General features: G+C 41.2%; 1 protein-coding gene across 2 annotated transcripts in view; it reads left to right on the top strand.

Annotated features, from left to right (window-relative positions):
* Positions 1 to 4,890, top strand: part of SUCLA2 (succinate-CoA ligase ADP-forming beta subunit) — a 43,973-nt gene extending 39,083 nt beyond the window's left edge. For both annotated transcript variants that reach the window (XM_030565130.1, XM_030565139.1), the window contains exons 9-11: positions 1,419 to 1,539; positions 1,998 to 2,086; positions 4,083 to 4,890. In XM_030565130.1, the coding sequence (XP_030420990.1) occupies positions 1,419 to 1,539; positions 1,998 to 2,086; positions 4,083 to 4,157 (285 nt within the window). In that variant the 3' untranslated portion in view covers positions 4,158 to 4,890. The remainder of the gene's footprint in view (positions 1 to 1,418; positions 1,540 to 1,997; positions 2,087 to 4,082) is intronic.
* Positions 4,891 to 22,287: the final 17,397 nt, after the last annotated feature.

Consider the following 22,287-nt stretch of genomic DNA (forward strand, 5'->3'; position numbering starts at 1 on the left):
ATCCTTCAACAGAGTTCATGTTACAGGTGACAGGCCCAAGTATTAGTTTGGGGAATACTTCTAGCAGGATTGTCTTAAACTGGAAGGCCAAACTGTTGACAAATGGAACAGTTATGACATTGATTTTAATATCTGAGGTTTAATTCTTTTTTGTTTCTTTGAATACAAGTAATTGCTTTCTCCAGAAAATTGGTTGAGCGAGACTATCAGGAAAAGTCATGGTGCAGCCATTTTTACTAGAGATCAAAAGGTTTGTCTTTGGTTTGCATCTTATTTCAGTTAACATGTTACAAATCAGGAATGGTTATTAGTGCCTGCGACTCTTGGTGTCTTAAAGGGAAAATATAGAACCTTTCAAAAACAAAAATAAATCACAGAGCATCTTTGAAGTTTAAGTGGCAAACATCATTCTGGGATATATTAGCAGGAGTGTTGTAAACAAGACTCGAGAAGTAATTCTTCCACTCTATGCTGATTAGGCCTCTACTGGATTATTGTGTACAGTTCTGGGTGGTACACTTAAGAAAAGATGTGGACAAATTGGAGAAAGTCCAGAAGACAGTAACAAAAATGATTTAAAGGTCTAGAAAACATGACTTATGAGGGAAGACTGGAAAAACTGGTTTTGTTTCATCGAAAAGAAAAGACTGAGGGGACATCATAACCATTTTCAAGTACATAAAAGGTTATTACAAGGAGGAGGGAGAAAATTTGCTCTACTTAATCTCTGAGGGTAGGACAAGAAGCAATGGGCTTAAATTGCAGCAAGGGCAGTTTAGGTTGGACTTTAGGAAAATCTGCCTGGTGGTTAAGCACTGGAATAAATTGCCCAGGGAGGTTGTGGAATCTCCATCAGTGGAGATTTTTAAGAACAGGTTAGACAGACACCTGTCAGGAATGGTCTAGATAATACTTAGTCTTGCAATAATTGTTGTGCAGTACGGTAGAACGCTGTTTATCTGATCATCCATTATCTGACTCTCCATATAAACCTAACAGTGCGCACTGGTCCAGAAGTGGGCAATCTCTCATGTTGGTCACTAGATGATGCTGCAGCCTCACACTGTCCCATATTCCAGATTATCTGAATCTTTGATTATCTTTCTCCCAGTCCCCAGTTAGATCGGAAAAGCAGGATTCTGATGTACATTATTTTAGAGACGAGTAATTTTTTTCTGCTGAATTCTTCTAGAATATGAGTGAAGGATTTCTTAAACCATGTGCTTAGCATTGAATTTCTGGAGCTTGAATTTTTAGAACTGATTTTTGCCCATCTGAGTGGGCTGAATCCCTTTAATCTGATTTGATGGGCTATTTGCTGCTTGTTAAAATTCTTCATAATATTTTAGTAGGATGGTGGACTTGATGTGTGCTCTATCATTAAATGTATAACCCTACGTGCTACTTTCTGTATGTAGGTACTGGCTATTCTGGTGAATATTTTTGGAGGTATTATGCGATGTGATGTTATTGCACAAGGTATCATTATGGCAGTAAAGGATTTGGACCTAAAAATACCTATTGTTGTACGGTTACAAGGTGAGCACTCTTCAATACTGTGTAAATCTCAGTCTTTGAATTTATGTTCGTCATTAGTGTTCTTAGGTGCTGGAGTAATACTAATAGTGATCACCGTGTTTAGCAGTTCATTTAATGCGTAGCAAAATTGCTTGTATACAGAAGAATATTTTGTAAAGAGAAATATATACTAACATCTAAAATCCAGTGTTTTTCTTGATGACTCTATTAAATATTTCTTACCATATTGTGTTTTTGATAACTGTTTAGTTGACATTTTAGAACAGCAAATCTAACTTGCTACTGTAAATGCCTTCTAGTGTATACTGTACTATCTCAATTTTGAGATGTCTTAGTAGATCTATCCTGGAAAACTTGATCCTCACCAGCTCACACAGTCTCTGACTGAAGCTGGTAGGTAGTAGATCATTTCATTCAGTACTGAATTCTTTTGTTTAAAACTACTTCTCTTTCTTTAGGTACACGAGTTGATGATGCCAAGGCTTTAATAACAGCTAGTGGCCTGAAAATCCTTGCTTGTGATGACTTGGATGAAGCTGCTAAAATGGTGGGCAAGAAAGAGTCTTTTTGCATAACTCTTCATAACAGATGCTATGCTTTAATATGAAGTCTTAATAAAGTTGTATCTTCCCCCAGTCAACTTAAAACAGTAGTCTAGGATAAAATATTTGAAGCCTTGAAGATCACTGACACTATGTATCCAAAGTATTTTACAGAGCAGTAACTAAGTGGTAGGGTGGTGACTTCATAGGCAGAATCTTTTTACCCCAAACTAGGAACCTGCTCTATATTGCTAGAGAGGAATTAACCAGATTACCTATTTTTATAAAAGAGCCAAGAGATCTTTAATGTTATAGATGGGCAGGGGGACCTCAAGTGAAAATCTCATCTGAAAGGCTGCACTTCTAGTGGTGCACCCCTCCTTGGTAGTGTACTTTTAGGTCAACACTTGTAGTAGTTTAAGGCCAAGGTAAGTATTTGAACTCCTTAATAAGCAAGGGTGCTACCAGTGTGTAATCTGAATCATTTGTAATGTTAGCTCCTGGGGCTGAACTCTCCAGAACTAGCTGCGTTGCGTGGAAGACCCTACTTACCCTGATCCACAAAACTGAGTTTAAAGGCACAGTGGAAATCCTCTTAAGCTGATCAAGCCCTTGGTTGATCATTATAATGCTTCTGCAGCAGTGAATTTGGGTTTTAGACCTATATTGCATTTTTATAAGGTGCCCACCATCCAAAGCTACTGGTATCATTTTATAAACAAAGAAATAAGTTTGTCAAGGTTATCATGACCCAAATTAATTTGTTTTGTTAATCTAAAATTTATATCCTATATGCCAACAGGTAAATCACTTTAAAAGGTACTAGTAGTTTAAAAATAACACAAATTTCTCCAGAGAATATTTACTTGTGTTAAAAAAGCACCCTGAGGCCCCAGTTGGATTGAGGCCTGTTGTTCTGAGCACTATATAAATGTATATTAAAATATAAGGGTTTGACTACACTTGAAAGTTAACATGGATTAATTTTAAAGTGCAATGTGTGGGCATTCTCTTGTTCTGGAATGGGAGTGGCTTGTTCCTGTTTAGTTTAACCCCCTTTCAACATGGCTTAAACTAAACAGGAACAAGCTTCCAAGTTAACTCTTGTAGACAAGTCTTAACTCCCTGAAGAGCTTTGTTTTAAGATAATGCAGAAAGTAGGTGTAACAAACAAATGGAAGAGGTAAAAATGAGGGTGACAGTAATAAGATCACATGCTTGTGTAGATAACTTTATAAAATCAGCAAATTGTGCAAAAGTAATGAACAAACAACATCAGTAGCATCTGTTAGTAATCCATGCTGGCCACCTGGCATCTAAGCTAGACAAATGTGGACTAGAAATAAGGTGCATATTTTTAACAGTGAGGGTAATTAACAATTGGAACAACTTAAGAGTTGTGGTGAATTCTTCATCACAGGAAACTTCTTAAATCCAAAAAGAATGAGGAGTATATTGTGGCACCTTATAGACTAACAAATTTATTTGGGCATAAGCTTTCGTGGGATAAAACCCACTTTATTGGATGCATGCAGTGGAAAATACAATATGAAGATGTGTATATACACAGAGAACATGAAAAAATGGGTGTTGCCATACCAACTCTAATGAAACTAATCAATTAAGTTGGGCTATTATCAACAGGAGAAAAAAACTTGTAGTGATAATCAGGATGGCTCATTTCAAACAGTTGACAAGAAGGTGTGAGTAACAGTAGGGGAAAACTCATTTTCTAAAAGAGATGCTCTAGTTCAACCAAAGGTATTGGACTTGAAGCAGAAATTAAATTCAGGAAAGTCTGTAGCCTGTGTCATGCATACTAAATGATCACAATGGTCTCTTCTGGCCTTTAAATCTATGAATCTTATGGCAAGCTCTTTCTAACATTACTTTCTAAAATAGACTGTCTAGTTGAACTCCTAAAATGTAGTAGTGTCATTTGTTAAACTGTTAATATTTGTTTAATTATCTCCTTAACTTTATTTCCTTCCCCCCCCACAGGTTGTGAAACTTTCAGAAATAGTGACCTTAGCAAAGCAAGCTCAGGTGGATGTTAAGTTTCAGTTGCCAATCTGATCTGAGTTGTCATGGAAGTGTCTAAAGTGTTATATTCTCTGAAATACTGTGTTCTGTGGGTTTTTTCCTCTTTTTTTCCTGTGTGGAGGTTTTAATTGCTTGACAGGTGCACAAACTTTAAAGCACCTGATTCTTAATGTTAATATTAAAAATGGTCAGAGTTCATGTAAAAGTGACTGTATTGCTGATATGTAGACTTTTAGTTGCTGTCCCAACACTCTAGCTTCTGCTGCAGAATGTCACTTGCAATATTCATTCATTATTGTCAAAAACAAGGTTTTTGTTGAAAAATAGATTCTTCTGAATAAAATCTGAAGTTACTTTAATTGTATATTCATATTAGCTTCATGTAAAGATAAATATGACAGCTAGACATTCTAGCACTCATCATATGGAGGAATGTATTGAAATGGTATTTTTTATTGGAGACCTTTAATCTGCAGTATAATGAATGGATTTGAGCATACCGATCATAATGCATAAATAGTGCATTTGAACAAACCCAGCAGCTTTCTAGAAGTGCTTTGCGGATTTGACCAGCTAAGTATCGGGACAATGTAACAATCACTACAAAATATACTGTAGCACTTAAGTCTTCATGGTTTCTGGTGCTTATTAAAAAGCATCATGTAGCTTTGTATATGAACAATAATGCATATTTCCTAAAGTGTGGCAGACTTGACATACAGAGAATTAGAATGTCAATTGTAAGTTAATAAAATCTCTCCCAAGATATCAGTATTACATTTTTATTTTGTCCACTTTGATGACTAAGTCACACGGGTAAGTGAGCCCATAAAGGAATTGGTAGGGTTTAAACCAACAGATGAAGAGGTATTGTAAATAAATCTGTAAAACAGCATGTCTGTTCTGGCACTTCTTCATGAATTGCATTGCAGCTCATAAACTTATGGGAACTTGATATGTGATACAATGATGCTTTCATATCATCTAGTGTACAGTATTATACTAAAAGTGAACATATGGATCTTCCCAGTCTAGCTTCTCTGTATTGAAAGGCACTGGAAAGCATCTGTTGTGAGAAATTCAACACAAACCGACCAATGGTATATCTCGTTGTGTGCTATTTTGCTTACCCTTGCAGCATTTTTCAGTTTTAAGTGACAACTAAAGGAATATAATATAATACTTCTCTTGCCTCTGGTGCTAACACACATTAAATTAAAAAAAAATCTAATTTACTTTTCACTTTTTTGTTGTTTTAATTTGTCAAGTTGAGCATTGGCCTGCCAAACCCAGGGTTGAGAGTTCAGTCCCTCAGGGGGCCATTTAGGGAACTGGGATACAAATCTGTCTGGGGATTGGTCCTGCTTTGAGCAGGGGGTTGGACTAGATGACCTCCTGAAGTCTCTTCCAGCCCTAATATTCTATGATTCTATGTGTGTTTCCAGCCAGCCTTGCACACTCAGGTTTAGTTTGTGTGCTTTCTCTCAAAATTGCAATAACAAAGGTTTTTAAGGGCAAATTAGATCCTTGGTAATACCTGTTCAGCCACACTGCTGTCAAAGGATTTCCACAGGTAACTGGTTTGAGTTTTACATTTCTGTTGATGCATAAGAACGCATAGAATCCAGCTCACTATTAGCTTGTAGAGCTAACAGAACTAAAAAGCAATAAAAATGTCTGCCACTAAAATCATATACAACTAAATATCCAATAAAACTGTTCCATGTGTTTAAGATGTCACTTGTTTATAGTGAGTTTTTTAGAGTAAAACTTCACTTTAAAATGAAGAGATGAAAGTGGAGGGCAGAAATACTTCGATGTAGTCAAATGTTGTATGAAAATTGGGAAACCATGCAAATGCTTTGGAATACAACTCATGGATCTTATTAGTTTCAAGATGGGTGAAGTATGATCTTTAATTTTTATTTTCTGTTGGTGGGGGAGAGAGCGCTTTAGAGCTTACACACAGCTCTTCATCCTGAAAGCTTCTCTCTCTGACTAACAGAAGTTGGTCCAATAAAAGGTATTACCTCACCCATCTTGTCTCTTTAATATTCTAGGACCAACATGACTATAACACTGCATGAATCTGGTTGTCTGATAGCCAGAACTTAATCTCAGTTGTTCATGGCAATTATAAAGATTTAAACATAGTTAAAATCTGTGAGGAGAGTAATTTAAGTTGGCACTTTGTCAAAAGATAGTTATATAGCCATTAAAATATTAACAAACCCAGGTGACTTATTACACATTTTTTAGCTGGTAATCTTGATTCACAAGTAGATTGACTTCAGGTGGAGAATAAAGGCCCTTTACCATTAAAATACTGTGGAAGTCTTGAATCAGGAATATCTGCATGAAAACTTCAGTGGAGACATGGAAGTGACAAAGCTATTAGAGGAGAGCTGCATACAAATATTTGACCACACACTTGAAAAACAGAGGTGAGAGCCATGTCAGTGGTGTGTGTGTGTGTATGTATGTATGTATGTATTTTAAATAGTGATATGCCCTGAGAAGGTCAGACAGTTCTTTAAGTCACTTCAGTATTGTCAAGCTTGCAGATTTATAATCATATGTTGTAATTTACTCTTGTAAAAAATTGTGAACTTTAGATTTTTTTTGGCTGCATACTAATTACTATTCAAATAGCACCAGCTGCATGCGATGGCATGTTAAGTACATGGAGAACATAGTATTTGATTCATTTAACAAGGTACTAGGACTGCATTGTACACTTCAGTTTGGTGTATTGAGTTGTGATCCTTTAGCTTATTTTGCAGAGATTTTAAATTTTGTTGCAAGAGAAGTATTTCCTCTCTACTCCATGCTAAACACAGAATTGGTAGTTTTATATGCAGTTTGCTAGATTACATAGCCTACATGAGTCTGGGAGGCTAGGAGAGGTCAATATTGCAACAAAGAAGAGGGTAAGAAGGAGTTGTAACTTTAAATGTAAAGATAACCAAAATGATTGACTTCAAAAAAGTTCAGATGGAGTTTGTGTAGGCCCATCTATAAATATAGTACAGAGGAATATGAAACATATAAACATGATTAAATATTAGAAGCTCCTTATGTGGAAGTAAAAGAAGCTTATACTAGCATGCATAGGATGTCTTCTCATGAAATCTGCACAATGTGCTGAGTTTTGCAGCTGTCCAAATGCATCTTAAAAGCAAATGGCTTTTGTAAGAGCTGTGCAAGCATTCTATCCTAGGAACTTAGACAAATATTAATAAAATGAAAACATCTCAGTTGCGTTATGTCCCACAAAGCATCTAGCACTCACTAAAAGAACTCATATTTAAGTATACTGCTAATTTATTATTGGCAAGTAGTACTACTGGGAAGCCAATGATTTGAAAGGGATGAATTTTGTGCACTGTAGATTTTAAGTAAAATGGTCAGATGTTTTATGAAGACCAAAATATTTGGCATCTACCATACCAATTACGGGATTGTGTGAAATACATTTTACCCTCCCATTCTGACTCTGGAGTATCTATGGTGATAGAAGGCTGCTGTTGACTGCCTGCAAACAGTACAAAAATATGTCTTCATACAGGATATATCAGTTTTTTTAATAGTACCAGCCAGACCAGTGTGCTTTTATATAAGAGGAACTTGTACAAAGAGCATTACTTAAATACAGATTAAGACAGATCACTAAATCTTTGGCAAAACTGCTTTTCATGTTATGGAAATCCCTGGAACTGCTCATGGAAAGGGGGATGAAATGAGATGCTGAAGAAACTGAAAAAAGCTGGAGCAGAAGCATTTGCTAAATGTCAGACTATAAATATGCTTATTACTTTTATGTGGGGAGATACTATATAGACTTTCACTTAAGCACTGTTTGGAGAGCAGATGCTATGGTCTCTGGAGCTAGAGACTGATTAAAATTCCTCTTTCAGAAGAGTAATAGCAAGACATATGAGTGTAGTTTAGTAGATGAAAGATCAGTTGTGTATGCAGTAGGAGTTCATTTCAAAGTAATGAGTGGAGAATTTTAAGTCCCATCAGTCAATTTTTTTATTATTATTATTTATTTTTTAGTTGGGGATTGGTCCTGCTTTGAGCAGGGGGGTGGACTAGATGAGCTCCTGAGGTACCCCTCAACCCTGATATTCTATGATTCTAAAGGAAGGTATGTGTAGGACTGAGAGAGCAGAGGAAAAAAATCTACTCTGCTGCCTGATCAAAGTATGGATCAAAAGAAAAGACACTTGGTCATGTTTCTCCAAGAAGTTTTAGGGGGATGAAGTGGGTACATGACCATATGAACCAGGCCCCACTACTGAGAGGAAAATCCAGCCTCATCCACTACTCCTGCCTGAGTGGCTGACTATCATTACTATGTGCCTCAACAACTCTTCATGTTAAGAAAAAAGGGTATGAGAGCTTAAGATAGTACATCCTACATATCTGCCAACATTTGAAGATGTGTGGCAGGGTCTTGCCTCCTGATGAAAAAGGAGCAAAAGATCTGTGCCTAACCTCTCTTCCGTCTTGGTGGAGGGGAAGAGAGTAAGATGTGAGCCTCTTCCAGCTGAGGAGACCTGAATTGATTGGGCAAACGGGGGAAGTTGTAGAATCTCCATCTCTGGAGATATTTAAGAGTAGGTTAGATAAATATCTATTAGGGATGGTCTAGACAATATTTGGTCCTGCCATGAGGGCAGGGGACTGGACTCGATGACCTCTCGAGGTCCCTTCCAGTCCTGGAGTCTGAGTCTATGAGTGGGCAAGGAAATCAAATGGCCCACTTTTTCCCCCAATAAGGCAAGTTGGATGGCAGGTTGTACAAACAGCAATAAAGCAAGGAGCTGGGGGGAGGGCAGCAGGTGAGGGTATTTTTAGTATCCAGGAGTTCCAAGTAAAACTTCTTAATCAGAAATGTTAGACTCAATGTGGTGATATTACTATTTATCTTAACAGGCAAATATGGCTTGAGTCAGTTTCTGAGTTTTGATCAGTGCTGCAGGCTGATGAATAGTGTGTAGTAGCCTGACAGCTTGAAATAGATTTTATTCCAAATAAGAAAAAACAGTTTTCTACAAAACAAAATTCTGAAAAACTTGTTTCTGGTCGATTGAAATGTTTCATAGGTTTCTTTAATTTTACTTTATAAATCAGTATAATTTAAAACTACAGTCTGGTGGTGCATTTTCCCCAAAGTTAAGTGTCTCTGGAGGCGTCTATGAAAGTGAGAGAGAATAGACCTGTGTGCATATACGTCATACGTTTTTCATTAACAAATTGGTTTGAATCTTTTTTTGTCTGCTCATTTATGACCAGTGAAGATTGATTGTTTGCATTACTAGGGAATGTTGCTGCAGTGGTAAGGAGAGCACTTTCAATTTCACTGCATGCCACCATCTGGGCAACCAGACCTCGTAATCTACCGGTCCACCCTTTGACTACTTCAAATGGTCCCTGCCATTTGGCTAACAGTTTGGACTCAGATGACAGGAGTAGCAACAAGACACGATCACTGGGTTTGAAGGTTCGCAGACAGGTGCCCTGATTGTAACTCTGCTCCTGGGTCTGTTATGCTTTCATTCAGTTCTTGTGGGCAAATCCTCCAAGCCTCTTAAGGCGCTCTTGCAGTTGTAGTATATCTGGGATGGACCTGGTAACCCAGGACTCTCATTCCTTGCAGCTCTTGTGAAGAAGGTCCAGGATCTTCCTGGGTTGCCTTCCATACAACAGTTCAAATAGGGAGACCTCAAGCATCCATGGAGTTATCTCTCATGTTGCAAACAGCAAGGCAGGTAACAGTTTATCCCAATGCTGTGGATCATCCTCTATGAATTTATGGAACATCAATTTCAAGGTCCTATTAAATCTCTTGACTAAGCTGTCAGTCTGGGTATGTTAGACTGAAGTCTTCAAGGCTTGCGTGTTTAGTAGCTTGCATAGCTCCGCTATTAGTTGGGATGAAAAGTTGGCGCTCTGGTCTGTCAGAATCTCTTTTGGTATCCTAACTCGAGCAAACATTTCTTCTAAGAGTTCCTTTGCTATGGCGGGTGCCATTGTTGAATGCAAGGGGACAGCCTCAGGGTATTGGGTGGCATAGTTTACCACCACCAATATGTAGCAGAACCCAGAACTACTTTTTTTTTTTCCTAAGGGCCCGATTAAGTCCATACCTATCCTTTCAAATGGCACTCCTACCACTGGGAGGGGGATCATGGATGCTTTGGGTATTCCTTTGGGACTGGTGCGTTGACACTTTGGGCAGGAAGCACAGAAGTCACTTACTTCCTTATGGATACTGGCCCAGAAAAATTTAAGGGCCACCCAGTGTAGAGTCTTCTCTTATCCCAGGTGTCTGGACCAGGGCACCGAGTGTGCCAGCCACAGCAAGTCCTGCCAGAACTTACATGGCACTAGCAGTTGTTGGATCACTTCTGGGGTTTGTGGGTCCTTGGTCATCTGGTGTAGGTGCTCATTGTGCCCCTCAAAGCGGGGCCTTTGGGGTGGTTGTGGGTTGGAGTCCACTTCCTTCTCAGTTGGGTCAATTGCTCCCATGCACACCTCAGGATGGTCCTCCGTTTGCTCTTTCAGGAAGTCTCTATTAGTCACCAGCCATTCATGCTCCGCTTCCACTGTCCACCATTCCAATAGCTGCTGCTTTCTGCAAATTCACATGGGCAGGTAGGGGAAAAATGAGGCAGTTAGCTGACTGAATGGACATTGAACATGGGACGCCCTGATTACCTCAGTGCAGCTGTTTGTGGGGGTAACTCTTCACAAAACTACTGTTGCTGTGATATCTTTTTATCCCTTACTCCGATACTATGAAGGTGAATGTGGCATATGAACCTAGATAGACAAACAAATTAGGGTTAAGCAAATGATTAAATACAGAGAATATCATTTATTGCATTGAGCATAATGTATGATGTTTTCAGTAGTAAATCCTTCTAGTTCTATGTACGCATGGCAAACAAAATCCTACCATGGTAAAAGTGGTAAATAATAATGTCCCTGATACAGAGCAGCTTGGATCACTTGGTAAGCTGGGTGCAAGCAAACAATATGCCCTGGAATACAACTAAAAGTGAAGTGTTGCACCTTGGAATAAAGAACATAGGCCATATGTGCAGGACTGGGGATTCTCTCTTGGGAAGCTGTGACTCTGAAAGACTTGGAGGTCATAGTGGATAATCAGCTGAACATGAGCTCTCTGTCTAGTGCTGTGGCCTAAAGGACTAATATGATCCTAGGATGTATAAACAGGAGACTATCAAGTAAGAGTATAGAGTTCATGTTACCTCTTTGATTGGCCCTGATGTGAACAATTCAAGGGTGCTGATAAATTGGAGAGGGGTCAGAGAAAAGCCAGTGATAAAAGGACTGGAAAACATGCCTTATAGTGATTGAGCTCCTTGTGGCTGTTTAGCTTGGTAAAGAGAAGGTTGTGGGGAGACTTACAGTATCTATACAGGGAACAGAACTTTAATAATGGGCTCTTTAATTTAGCAGACAAAGATATAGCAAGAGCCAGTGGCAGGAAGTTGAAGCTAGAAAAATTCAGACTGGAAATAAGGGGCAAATTTTCAACAGGGAGGATAATTAGCATTGGAAGAGTTTACCAAGGGGTTGTGGTCAATTCTCAGTCATTGGAAATTTTTAAATCAAGATTGGATGTTTTTTCTAAAAGATGCTCTAGTTCAAACAGGAATTGGGAGAAGTCGTATGGGCTGTGAGGGTAGGAGGGCAGATAAGGTGACCACAATGGTCATTTCTGGCTTGAAAATATTATGCACATCAGTACATGATTAGGGCTCAATTTCCAGAAGTTCTGAGTATGCTCAGCTGCCACTGACTTCATTTAGAGGTGACTCTGTTCAGCACTTCTGAAAATTAGAAAGCTGGGTGACTGGTGCCAGGGCACATAAGTCAGTAACAGAGCCAGGACTAAGAACCCCAACTCCCAGTCTTGTGGGTTGTCCACAAGAAAATCCTTCCTTTCCTTGTATCTTTTTTTCTTCTCTTTTGATCTAGAGTAGCGGGTCTCAAACTGTGGGACATGACCACAAAGTGGGTCATGAGTTCCTTTTAATGTGGGTTGCTAGGGCCAGTGTTGGACTTGCTGGGGCCCCAGGCAGAAAGCTGAAGCCAGAGTCCCACTGTCTGGGGCTGAAGCGGAAGCCCGAGGGCTTTGGCCCCAGGCTATAGCCCCCTGTGTGGGGCTGTAGAGTAATACAGGGCACTGGGTTCATGTAGCAATTGTTGTTGTCAGAAGGGGATTGCAGGACAATGAAGTTTGAGAACTGCTGATCTAGAGCAGTGGTTCTCAACCAGTGGTCTGGGGCCCCCTGGAGGTGGGGCTGCGAGCAGGTTTCAGGGAGGCCACCAAGCAAGGCCAGCATTAAACTCACTGGGGCCCAGGGCAGAAAGCTGAAGCCCTGCCACATGGGGTTGAAGCCTGGGCCTGAACCCTGCCAGCCAAGGCTGAAGCCGAAGCCTGAGCAATGTAGCTTTGCGGAGACTCCTGTGGTGTGGGGCCCTAGGCAATGCCCTGCTTGCTACCCCGTAATGCCAGTCCTGGCTTTTATATGCAGAAAACCCTGATCTAGAGCGTTTGGATCAGGCAATACAAAATTCATCAGCATCCTACAACGTAGTGTATGTGACCTGGAGACAACTCATTCTAATTCACAGGAAAACATGGCCATACAGTGTAATACAAGGTCTAGAGAGCACTGAGCAGGGAGTGGCATCTGCAGTCATACCAGGAATTGGGTTGCCTGGGAAAAAAACACAACAGGCTTTCTGGGAGCCTTGTTTGTTTGTGACTGGCACTCTGCTCCTAGAGAGAACCAGCTTACTTTCCTCTTCTCTCTGTGTCTAGCCTTGGGTAGCTGTATGACATTTAAAATGCACAGGTAAACAGCCTGTCTGTGTCAAAGACTGACTTTCTCGGTGATCCCAGAGGTAACCCTAATAAAAATAACTCCAAAGTACAGCACTTCCATTAATTCCAAACAGTACAGTTTGCAAGGCTATTCCTGCAGCATTTAGGACCATTACCTCACACACATCCTTCTGTTCACAGTGGCAACCTCCACACTTTAGCTTCGTTCCTTATTAAGAAGCATATTGCAGTAATGTCATTTATTGGACCAACTTCTGTTGGTGAGAGACACAACCTTTCAAGCCACACAGAACTCTCTTCAGGTCCAGGAAGGGTTCTCCCAGTGTCAGCAAATACAAGGTGGAACAGTTTGATTAGCATAAGTAGTTAGCACATGTTGTAAGAGATTATTCAAGGTAGAGTGGCCCATTAACACCTTTGCAATCATAAGACCAAAAGAGGGGGGGGGGAATAGTTGGTTACAGATTTTTGTAATAAGCCATAAATTAGTGTATCTGTTCAGTCCATGATTTTTAGTGTCTAATAGTAATGAATTTAAGCTCCCAGCTCATCTTTTAGAAGTATTGTACAGGTTTCCTTTGACTCATCAGTCCCCATCCTCAGATACAGAGTGATTGCTTTGTGAGAAGTGTTCACCCACAGGTGATAGGCTGTTTTGTCTTCTATCATTTTCCTGGGTGAGTTCATTCAAGAGCATAGTGATCGTCTGGTTTCACTTACATAATTGTTGGGGCATTTAGTGCACCGGGTGGGGTACACCACACATTGTGAGAGGCATGTGTAAGACCCATGGATCTTGAAAGGTGTATTGTGGGGAGTGCTGACTATTGTAGCAGTGGAGATATGTCTGCAGGTTTTGCATCTATTGTTCTGGCAGGATCAGTGCTGCTTTGCATTCATGTGTCCTGGTCTGTGGGGAGCTTGCCTCTGATGATGAGTGTGGAGAAATTGGGGCATGGGTGTTGGGTATAATAGGTCCGCAGCCTCCCCTAGTACAGCTGCTGCCACTGGATCCCAGTTGTGGGTTTGGTGGGGGGAATTTTTGCTTTTTATTATGTCCCATGTAGGTTCCAGGGCAGCTGAGGAGATGGTATTTGCTACTCAGCTTCCTAGGTTGCTTCCTGAATTCCAGGGAGATTAGTAATGAACCCAGGAAGTTGAGTAGCACATATTGCCTTCTCAGCTGCCCTGGACCTTGCATATGGCCTATCAAAAGCTCAGATTCTTCTTCTGGAACAGGGAAGACAAAACTTTTGAATTTTCCCATGGGGTGGCTTAGGGATCTGTGGAGCGGAGGTGCATCTGCGGCAGCTCCAGCCAGCCCACAGCTCCTCTGAGTAGGTTGGGGGTGGGGGGGGAGGAGGCTCAAGGCTCTGGCTGGCCTGGCACTCCTCTGGCCATGGGAGGCGGAGGCGGGGGGCTCTGGCGGCGGAGGGGGTGGGTGGAACGGGTGGAGCTGGGGGCTAGCCTCCCTGAAGTGGGGCTCCACCTTCTGCCCATGAGTTGGGGTGTTGTTTGAAGGCTGGGGGTTCAGGAACAATTTTTTTCAGGATGGGGTCCTCACTGGGTATGAGTTGTAGTTGTTTGATGCCCCGTATGTGTTTCAGTATGGGGTGGTAGGTGATAACTAAGGGTGTGCAGTCAGAGGGGGTTTTATTTCTGTATTAGAGCAGGTTTTCTTAGGATATTTGGGTGACCGGTTCCATGACGTGATCTATTTCTATGGTGGAGTGTCTTTGTTTGGTAAAGGCGGGTTTGAGTATGTTAAGGTGTATATCCTCTTCTTTTCAGCCTGCAATTTGCTGGGACACTGGGAGTACCCTTCCCAGACCAGAGAAGAGCTCTGTGTGGCTCGAAAGCTTGTTTCTTTAACCAATAGAAGATTGTCCAATAAAAGATATTACCTCACCCACCTTCTCTCCCTAGTATCTCTGGACTAACACAGCTACAACTAAACTGCATACTGTGAACATAGTGACATCTGATGTCAGCTTTTTCTTGGAAAATCTAAAGTCCTGTTGCCATGTGTTCAAAGCTGCTGCCACTGCTTGCATAAAAGGTGTAGTAATGAGTAAAGAACAGCATGTACATTTTCTGGGAAAGGGCCCTGGTGTTTAGAAAACAGACTAAAGGATTGCACTTGAGATGAATTGTTGGGAAATACCAACATGAAACATATGACCTGGTCACCTTCTTTTTTACAAAAGGCCTGGCATTGAATTGAACTGCATGAGGACATTTTAAAAGCACCTGGTTGCAACTGTAGTTTAAAAAAACATTTGCACAAAAAATAAAAGATTTGAAAAGGCCACAAGTTGCCAGAACCCCAGAACAAAAGGATCAAAATGTCAGGGTGACAATGTGCAGTTGCAGTGTAAAACTCAGCCTCCACACTTTGCTCATGTATTTCAACAATACTTTTCAAAGACTGCAGGGAGTATATAGGGGATAAATCTGAGCTACAAGACAACCACTACCTTTCAAATCTACACAGCATGGTGGATAAATCTTCAGAGAGGAGTCAGTTGAAGTACATAACATCTTAGGAGAGCATAAGTCATATCAACCACAATTAATATATTTCAGCCTAACTAAAACTATTGGCTTGGGGGCTAAGGAAGGCAGGGGAATGGAAATTTGTGAAGCTAATTCAGATCCAATGTTTGTAAGTGTATAGCCCATCTGTGTGCACACTCATCCATATTCGACAAGTCCAGTCAGCCCAGGATCTGGAAGTTGTTAATACAAGGGTCATCACAGGTTCAGTTAGTTGGCACTGGAAACTACTCTCTTTGTGTTGCATCATCATATATCATATTATACATACTTGTGCCTAAAACTAGGGCTTGATCTAACTACTGACGCCTGGGGTAGGGATCCTATTACCTGTTTCGCACAGTTTATTAATTACAAAGTACTGTGTACACACCGATGATGCTCTATAACTTAAGTTAGTGGAGAAGAAAGCTAGAACAGCATGAATCATCATGTCTCAAATCTCTATCTGCCTCTTTCCCCTACTTAATTTGCCCTTGTTCCATGGGGATTTGTTCCTCTCCTGTGCTCACAGCCTAGTGCACAGTGAAGAAAATCCTAGCTCTCATCACACCTTTCTTTTGATCTTTTCCCCAGTAGCCTTGTCTAGGACTGAATGTCAGCTCTTTTTATTCCCATAGTGTCAGAAGTTTCCTCTTGAACATTGTAATGGGTCATTAATATTAATAAAAACGAGAGCAGCGGAGGGATTATTGAGAGCTGGAGATTGGCTGCTCATAGCTGACAAACCACATATGCAGTCATTGGAATGTGAATTTTTTTTAATGTGAGTTACTGCTGGAGGGGAATTGCCAGAACCTGTTGTGAGCACTGCTATACAACCTCCATTAAGGTTGGTTAATCTCTGAGTATCACAAAACACTTCTGAGGAGCAAATGTTTTCCCTTCAGTGTACACTAGATTGCATTAATTTCCCTGAGAGGGAAACTTTTATCCCCATATGAGATTTTCACACACATTTCAAATTACATACAGTGAATGCTTTCAGGATCATCTTCCACTTCTGAGGTACCTATTCTTTTGTCTAGGAGAGATGCAGTATACTGTATGTACCATGGATGAAGTGTGGTCTGGTGAATAGAGCTCAGGGGCAGGAGGCAGAAGACCCAGATTTTGATCCCAACTTTTACTGTATGACCTTTGGTAATTCACTTAATGTCACTGTTACAATTTCCCCATCTATGAGAGGGGGATAATCTTGCTGGCCTCACAGTTCTGATTTAAAGATTAGGTCCACACGGTAATCCCCATCCCCACATTGAGTAGCATAGGCGGCTCTAGGCATTTTGCCGCCCCAAGCATGGCAGGCAGGCTGCCTTCGGCGGCTTGCCTGCGGAAGGTCCCCGGTCCCGCGGATTCAGTGGCAGCCTGCGGCAGGTCCACTGAAGCCGTGGGACCAGCGGACCCTCCACAGGCATGCCGCCCTCATGACAACCAGCAGAGCGCCCCCCGCGGCTTGCCGCCCCAAGCACGCTCTTAGCGTGCTCGTGCCTGGAGCCGCCCCGATGAGTAGCTGCTCTGCTAGCAATATCTATGAAGTCAGTGGGACCACTCATGTCAGTAACAGCTCACCAGTGGGAGCCAGGAGTTCACAATCTCTTCCTAAATTAGCATTTAGATAATATGTTGACATCTGCAGGTGGAAGGGCTAATTATTTTATTGTATTTTTAATCTTCTAATGTACAAGTGGAAGAATCTCCTGGGGTTTATTCTTCCATCACCGTGTCTGGAATTCAAGCCAGATTCTTCTCACAACATTGGTTTAACAGCATTGTAACTGTATTGAATTCAATAGTGCTGCTTCTCACTTACACCAGTGTAAGAAAAGAATTCTTCCACCAGGAAGAATTACTTGCATAAATACCTGAAGCAGTGATGGAGAGTGGACTCTCGTAACTAGCCGTCAGAATAAAAAGAAGAACTGGATATCTTTTAATCAAAGGCTATCATTAGAAATGATCTAGTGCTATTTTTCTTCTTTTCTTTTGTTTTACACTCAGAAATTGGCATAGTGAGCCATCCAATTAACAGCATGTCTTTAATTGTATGTAATTTCAATTCCTTCTGTTACTTTTATCCCTGTTTATAGGAAATGGATGTCCCCATTTGATTGCATCCATTTCTTGAAGTAAATTTCTAAGTGATCTTTAGATTGTTATTGGGAGTCCCGCAGTGACCTTCAGGCTGACAGTGAAAGGCCTTATTTCCTAATTAGTTTATTCAAATTTTTTTTTAGCTATTTGGTTAATTTCACTTGAAGCAGGATATAGCTCTGTTTAAATGGGCTGGGCTTTGAAATCAATTGTGTTTGTAACAGAGCAGGCTGAACTCCACCTTTTGCAGCAAATAGTTCTCTTTTCTCTCTCTGCTGTCTCATGTCCAAAATGCTGACTCAGACCCAAGTTTTCTGTTGATTTTAGATGTCTGGCTCCCAGGACTGAGTGTGCTTTCTGTTAGTCTTGATGATGTGGGCTGAAAGTTTTTCAAGTTCAAATGAACATCTTGATTTCTCTGAGGGTGTAAAATTAACAAGAAGGAGCAATGAGAGACCAGCAGCTTGTTTTTTTCATAGACGCGGTCCTGCTTTTGAACATACGAACAGCCATACTGGGTCAGAGCAAAGGTCCATCTAGCCCAGTATCCTGTCTGCCGACAGTGGGCAATGCCAGGTGCCTCAGAAAGAATTAACAGAACAGGTAATCATCAAGTGATCCATCCCCAGGATCAGCACCTCATACAGGAGTGAATGTAAGCCGGTATGGTTTGGCATAGTGTACCAGTAAGAGACGCTGTCTGTACCGGCAGGGCCGCTGAGGGGTGGGGTGGGGTGGTGCAGTGCGGTGCAAAAGGGGCAGCTGCCCATGGGCCCGGTGATTTAAAAGGGTCTGGGGTTCCCAGCAGTGTCCAGAGCCTTGGGTCCTTTAATTCGCTGCCGGAGCCCTGGGTGGCACAGGCCAGGCAGCGCTGAAGGGCTGGCTGGGGGAGTCTGACCCTAGCCCCTTCTGCTTGAGGCCCCGCCCTTTCTGGGGACCCAAAGCCACCTGCACCACCTTGCCCAGGACCCCAGCCCTGCATAATGAGTGCCAGGTCAGACATTTCCTTTGCAGTCAATGGCCAGCTGATCATTAATTGCCAACCGATGCCTGAGCTGGAGGTCATCATTACGTAAACGTTCCAATAACACGTTAACTGTAAAGCTCTTCTTTTGAGTGTTAAATTTATCTTAAAGCAAGACAGGAACTGGCTTAAAACATGGGATCCCTGTACTGTTGATGTGTCACAACTGTCAGTTTTCAGCAACCTGAAGGCTTCCAAAATGAGACTCTTCTACTGAGAACCTTTTTCAAACATAATTCTTAGTTTTTGCTCAGTATGTGAGTCTTTCCCCCTGTGCACTTTCATATTGTTGTAGTGAGCAAATTCTTTCCATCTTTGTTACACTGAAGTGCAGTTGGTTTGATGGGCAGCCAATTGCTTGGCTCATAATTGCACTCCTGGGTTCAGCCCTGGATTTATACTCCAGCGACTGGATCAGGAGGAGAAAAATGAACTGCAGAGTAGATAAATTGATTCTCTGGAGCAATGGTTTTCAACCTTTTTTTTTTCTTTCCATTTGTGGACCACTAATAATTTTCAGATGGAGGTGCAACTCCCTTTGGAAATCTTAGACATAATCTGCGGACCCCCAGGCGTCCACTGACCACAGGTTGAAAACCACTGCTCTACAATGGTGTCTGCTAACCTGGGCCAGATGAGCAACTGAATGATGCTCATGCGGGATCTGTTCACCTTCCCTGAGAGGAGGAGAAGGAGGAGGAATATCAGACAGCATTCTGAATAAGGAAACCAATGAAGAAAGAAAGCTAATTAGAAACAGAGAAAAACTGGTGGTAGTGGAAAGCTACAAGAGAACTTTTTGAAGCACATAAAATACAAGTTGCTGTAAGTGAATTTTACTCTGCACAGGAAAGAGTAAATGTTAAAGCAAGCTTGATAATGCTCTGTTAAAATGTGCTCCATGTAGATTGGGAAGCACTGTTCGGTGGTGGCTTTGACCCAGATTTTTAAAGGTACTTTGGTGCCAAAAGATGCAGGCAGGCACCTAGAGATGCCCAACTTTCATTAGAAATCAGTGGGAGTTAGGCACCTAAATGCTTTTAAAAATCCCATAGGTGCCTAACTCCCAGTGATTTCAAATGGAAGTTAGGTACTTAGATGCCTAGTGGAATTTTTAAAAGCACCTATCTGCTGTAGGCACCTAAATATCCCTTAAATGCTGTCCTTCTGTTCCTTCTTGGTTCAACTTAAAAAAAAACTATCTAGTCACTAAAGAAAACTGGTAAACATTGGGGGGCCTGCTCCTGCATCCATTGAAGTCAACAGAATATATATAAGTCTCAGAGACTTCATTAGGAGCAGCATCAGGCCCTATGGTCCTTTGGGAATTTATTACTGGGAAAAAAAGCAGCACTCAACTGCATTTTTTCCTAATTTAGTGTTTAGTGGGGCTGAGCCAGTGAAAGGAGCAGCACGCAAGGTAATGAATGTAGGCTGCCCAGAACATTGTCTTTACTGACAATCCCTTTGGAAAGAATTTGTCTCACCCTTGCATTTCCAGCCCACTTAGTACCTCTGATTCTGGTGCAGGAAGAAAACAAGCAGAAAGAGCACTTCAGCGCAGAATGCATGTATGCAATGGCTGCTGTGAGAGACCCAGGGGTGTCTAAAGTCTGAAGAAGCTAGTCCTTGTGGGAACCACCCTCTGTGATCTGAGTTCAGAAGGGGGACAAGAGCCTTTGTTTTGTTGTGTGTGTGAAACAGCATGCACTGGCAATCAAGAGCCACAGAACCCGAGTTCTGCCCAGGTGGGGGAATTGTAGCCCTCTCAAGTGGAAGCCAAGGGCAGTGTGATGGTTCCCTGAAGTACAAACAGCGCTGTTTTCGGAGCTGTGTTTGCTCTGCTGTCTTTGATGGCTCGTATTTGGAAAGCTGCCATTTTGTAGATGCGAACTAAAGGAGCTGCTTGGCTGCAGGCCAGCAACCCAACTGCCTAATTGATCAATGAAAACTTTCAGGAACATGGAAAGTTTGCTAGAAAGCAAGTCTGTCTTGTAACCAGACCACCCTGTTTTTTTCCCTATGTACATTGGAATATCTGAGTAAAAGTAGGATTATGTGGAATATCTGGGTAGAATGAGGACTATGTAGAACGTATATACATTATACAGAGAGACGCACTTAAGTCTTCAAAATGTGTCCATGATGAAATGGACATAATGAAATTTTTATGGGGACTCTATCATCCTTCACCCCACTGCCTTTTAGTTTGCATTTACCCTCACCCTTTGGCTCACCTCTCCTTCTTCTAGATTCAAACTCCTTTGACTTTTAATGAAATTCTGGCCCCAGTGAAGGCAATGGCAAAATTCCTATTGACTTCATTAGGGTCATTTCACCTTTTGTCTTTTATTCACTTTGTAAGCCAGATCTGGCCCTCATGGAGCACCATAAAATAGGTAAAGAGTAATTAATTTTCTAGCTGTATTTGCCTGGGGTGCATCTCTCTGCTCAGGCAAGTTGAGGGAAAGATCTTTAGGATCAGCAGATCTTTAGGATCTGGACATAGGTATGGGAAGTAACCAAAGCCATGTGCAGGATTCATCCTTGAGATAACTCCAGGAAAGTCAGTGCATTGTTCTAAACTCTGGAAACCTCCAGGCTCACATGTGTACATCACCACTACCTGTCAGGACACTGTCTTGTTCATGATAGGCCTCTGTCATTGGATGAGAGCTTTCTTTTCTAGATTATTCTCCTATAAAAATACAAAAATCTTATCCAACAACAATTGTAATGAGGTCACTATGGAGCCAGGGCCCTGTGTTCACTCATTTCTTGGCCCTGGATTTAGGTACAGAATCCACCTCTTGCAAGAGAACTGTGCTCAAGAGTCTAACCTTTCATTAAAAAAATTCTATGAACCATATGCCATTTGATGAATTGATGTCTGCCTGAGTCTGCAACCAGCCTGAAATGAGAACTCTTAGAAAGATGTGCACTGTCCCATTCATCTCAGTGTGTGGGGTCTGCTTTGAAAAATGACAATTTAATGTCAACAGCATTAGCTGTTTCACTGCTGATCATTTTAGCAGAAACAGCCAGCTAACATACATACTCTACAATTTCAAACTTTCTCTCTCATCTTCCAAAGCATGAAAGCCCCAACTATTCACTACTTATTTGCCAAAACATCCAGCTTTCTCCTTAAGAACTTTCAGTGGACTTTTGCATTTTCTGTACCAAATTCTGCAGCACATTGAACATTAGAAATGTTGGACAGCATGAAATCAATTAAATGTAATATCAAATTAATAACACAGGTAATACTGTATTGATTATATTATTCATGTTAATGTTTAATTCAATAAAACCTTAATTTTTTAATGCACCTGATGCTGCTGAGGAATTTCCAATCTGCTTTCCTGGAGTTTCACAGAATCCAGGCTCCTTGCCACAGTATTCTTGAGGCCTTGTATATTATGGTGGTCACTGAGGTTCTGTTACTGTCTGAGTCACAATCAATAGCAAAAAAGCAATTTTAGAGAAAGAACAAAGAGTGTGATTCACTTTCCATGTTCATTCAGTCCTCAACATTCTCTGAGGAAGGAAAAATACCCAAAGTATATGATTAGGTTTCTGTTGACTTCCAAATATAT

This window comes from Gopherus evgoodei, chromosome 1 (assembly GCF_007399415.2).
Source record: "Gopherus evgoodei ecotype Sinaloan lineage chromosome 1, rGopEvg1_v1.p, whole genome shotgun sequence".
In the NCBI taxonomy this organism is placed as follows: domain Eukaryota; kingdom Metazoa; phylum Chordata; order Testudines; family Testudinidae; genus Gopherus; species Gopherus evgoodei.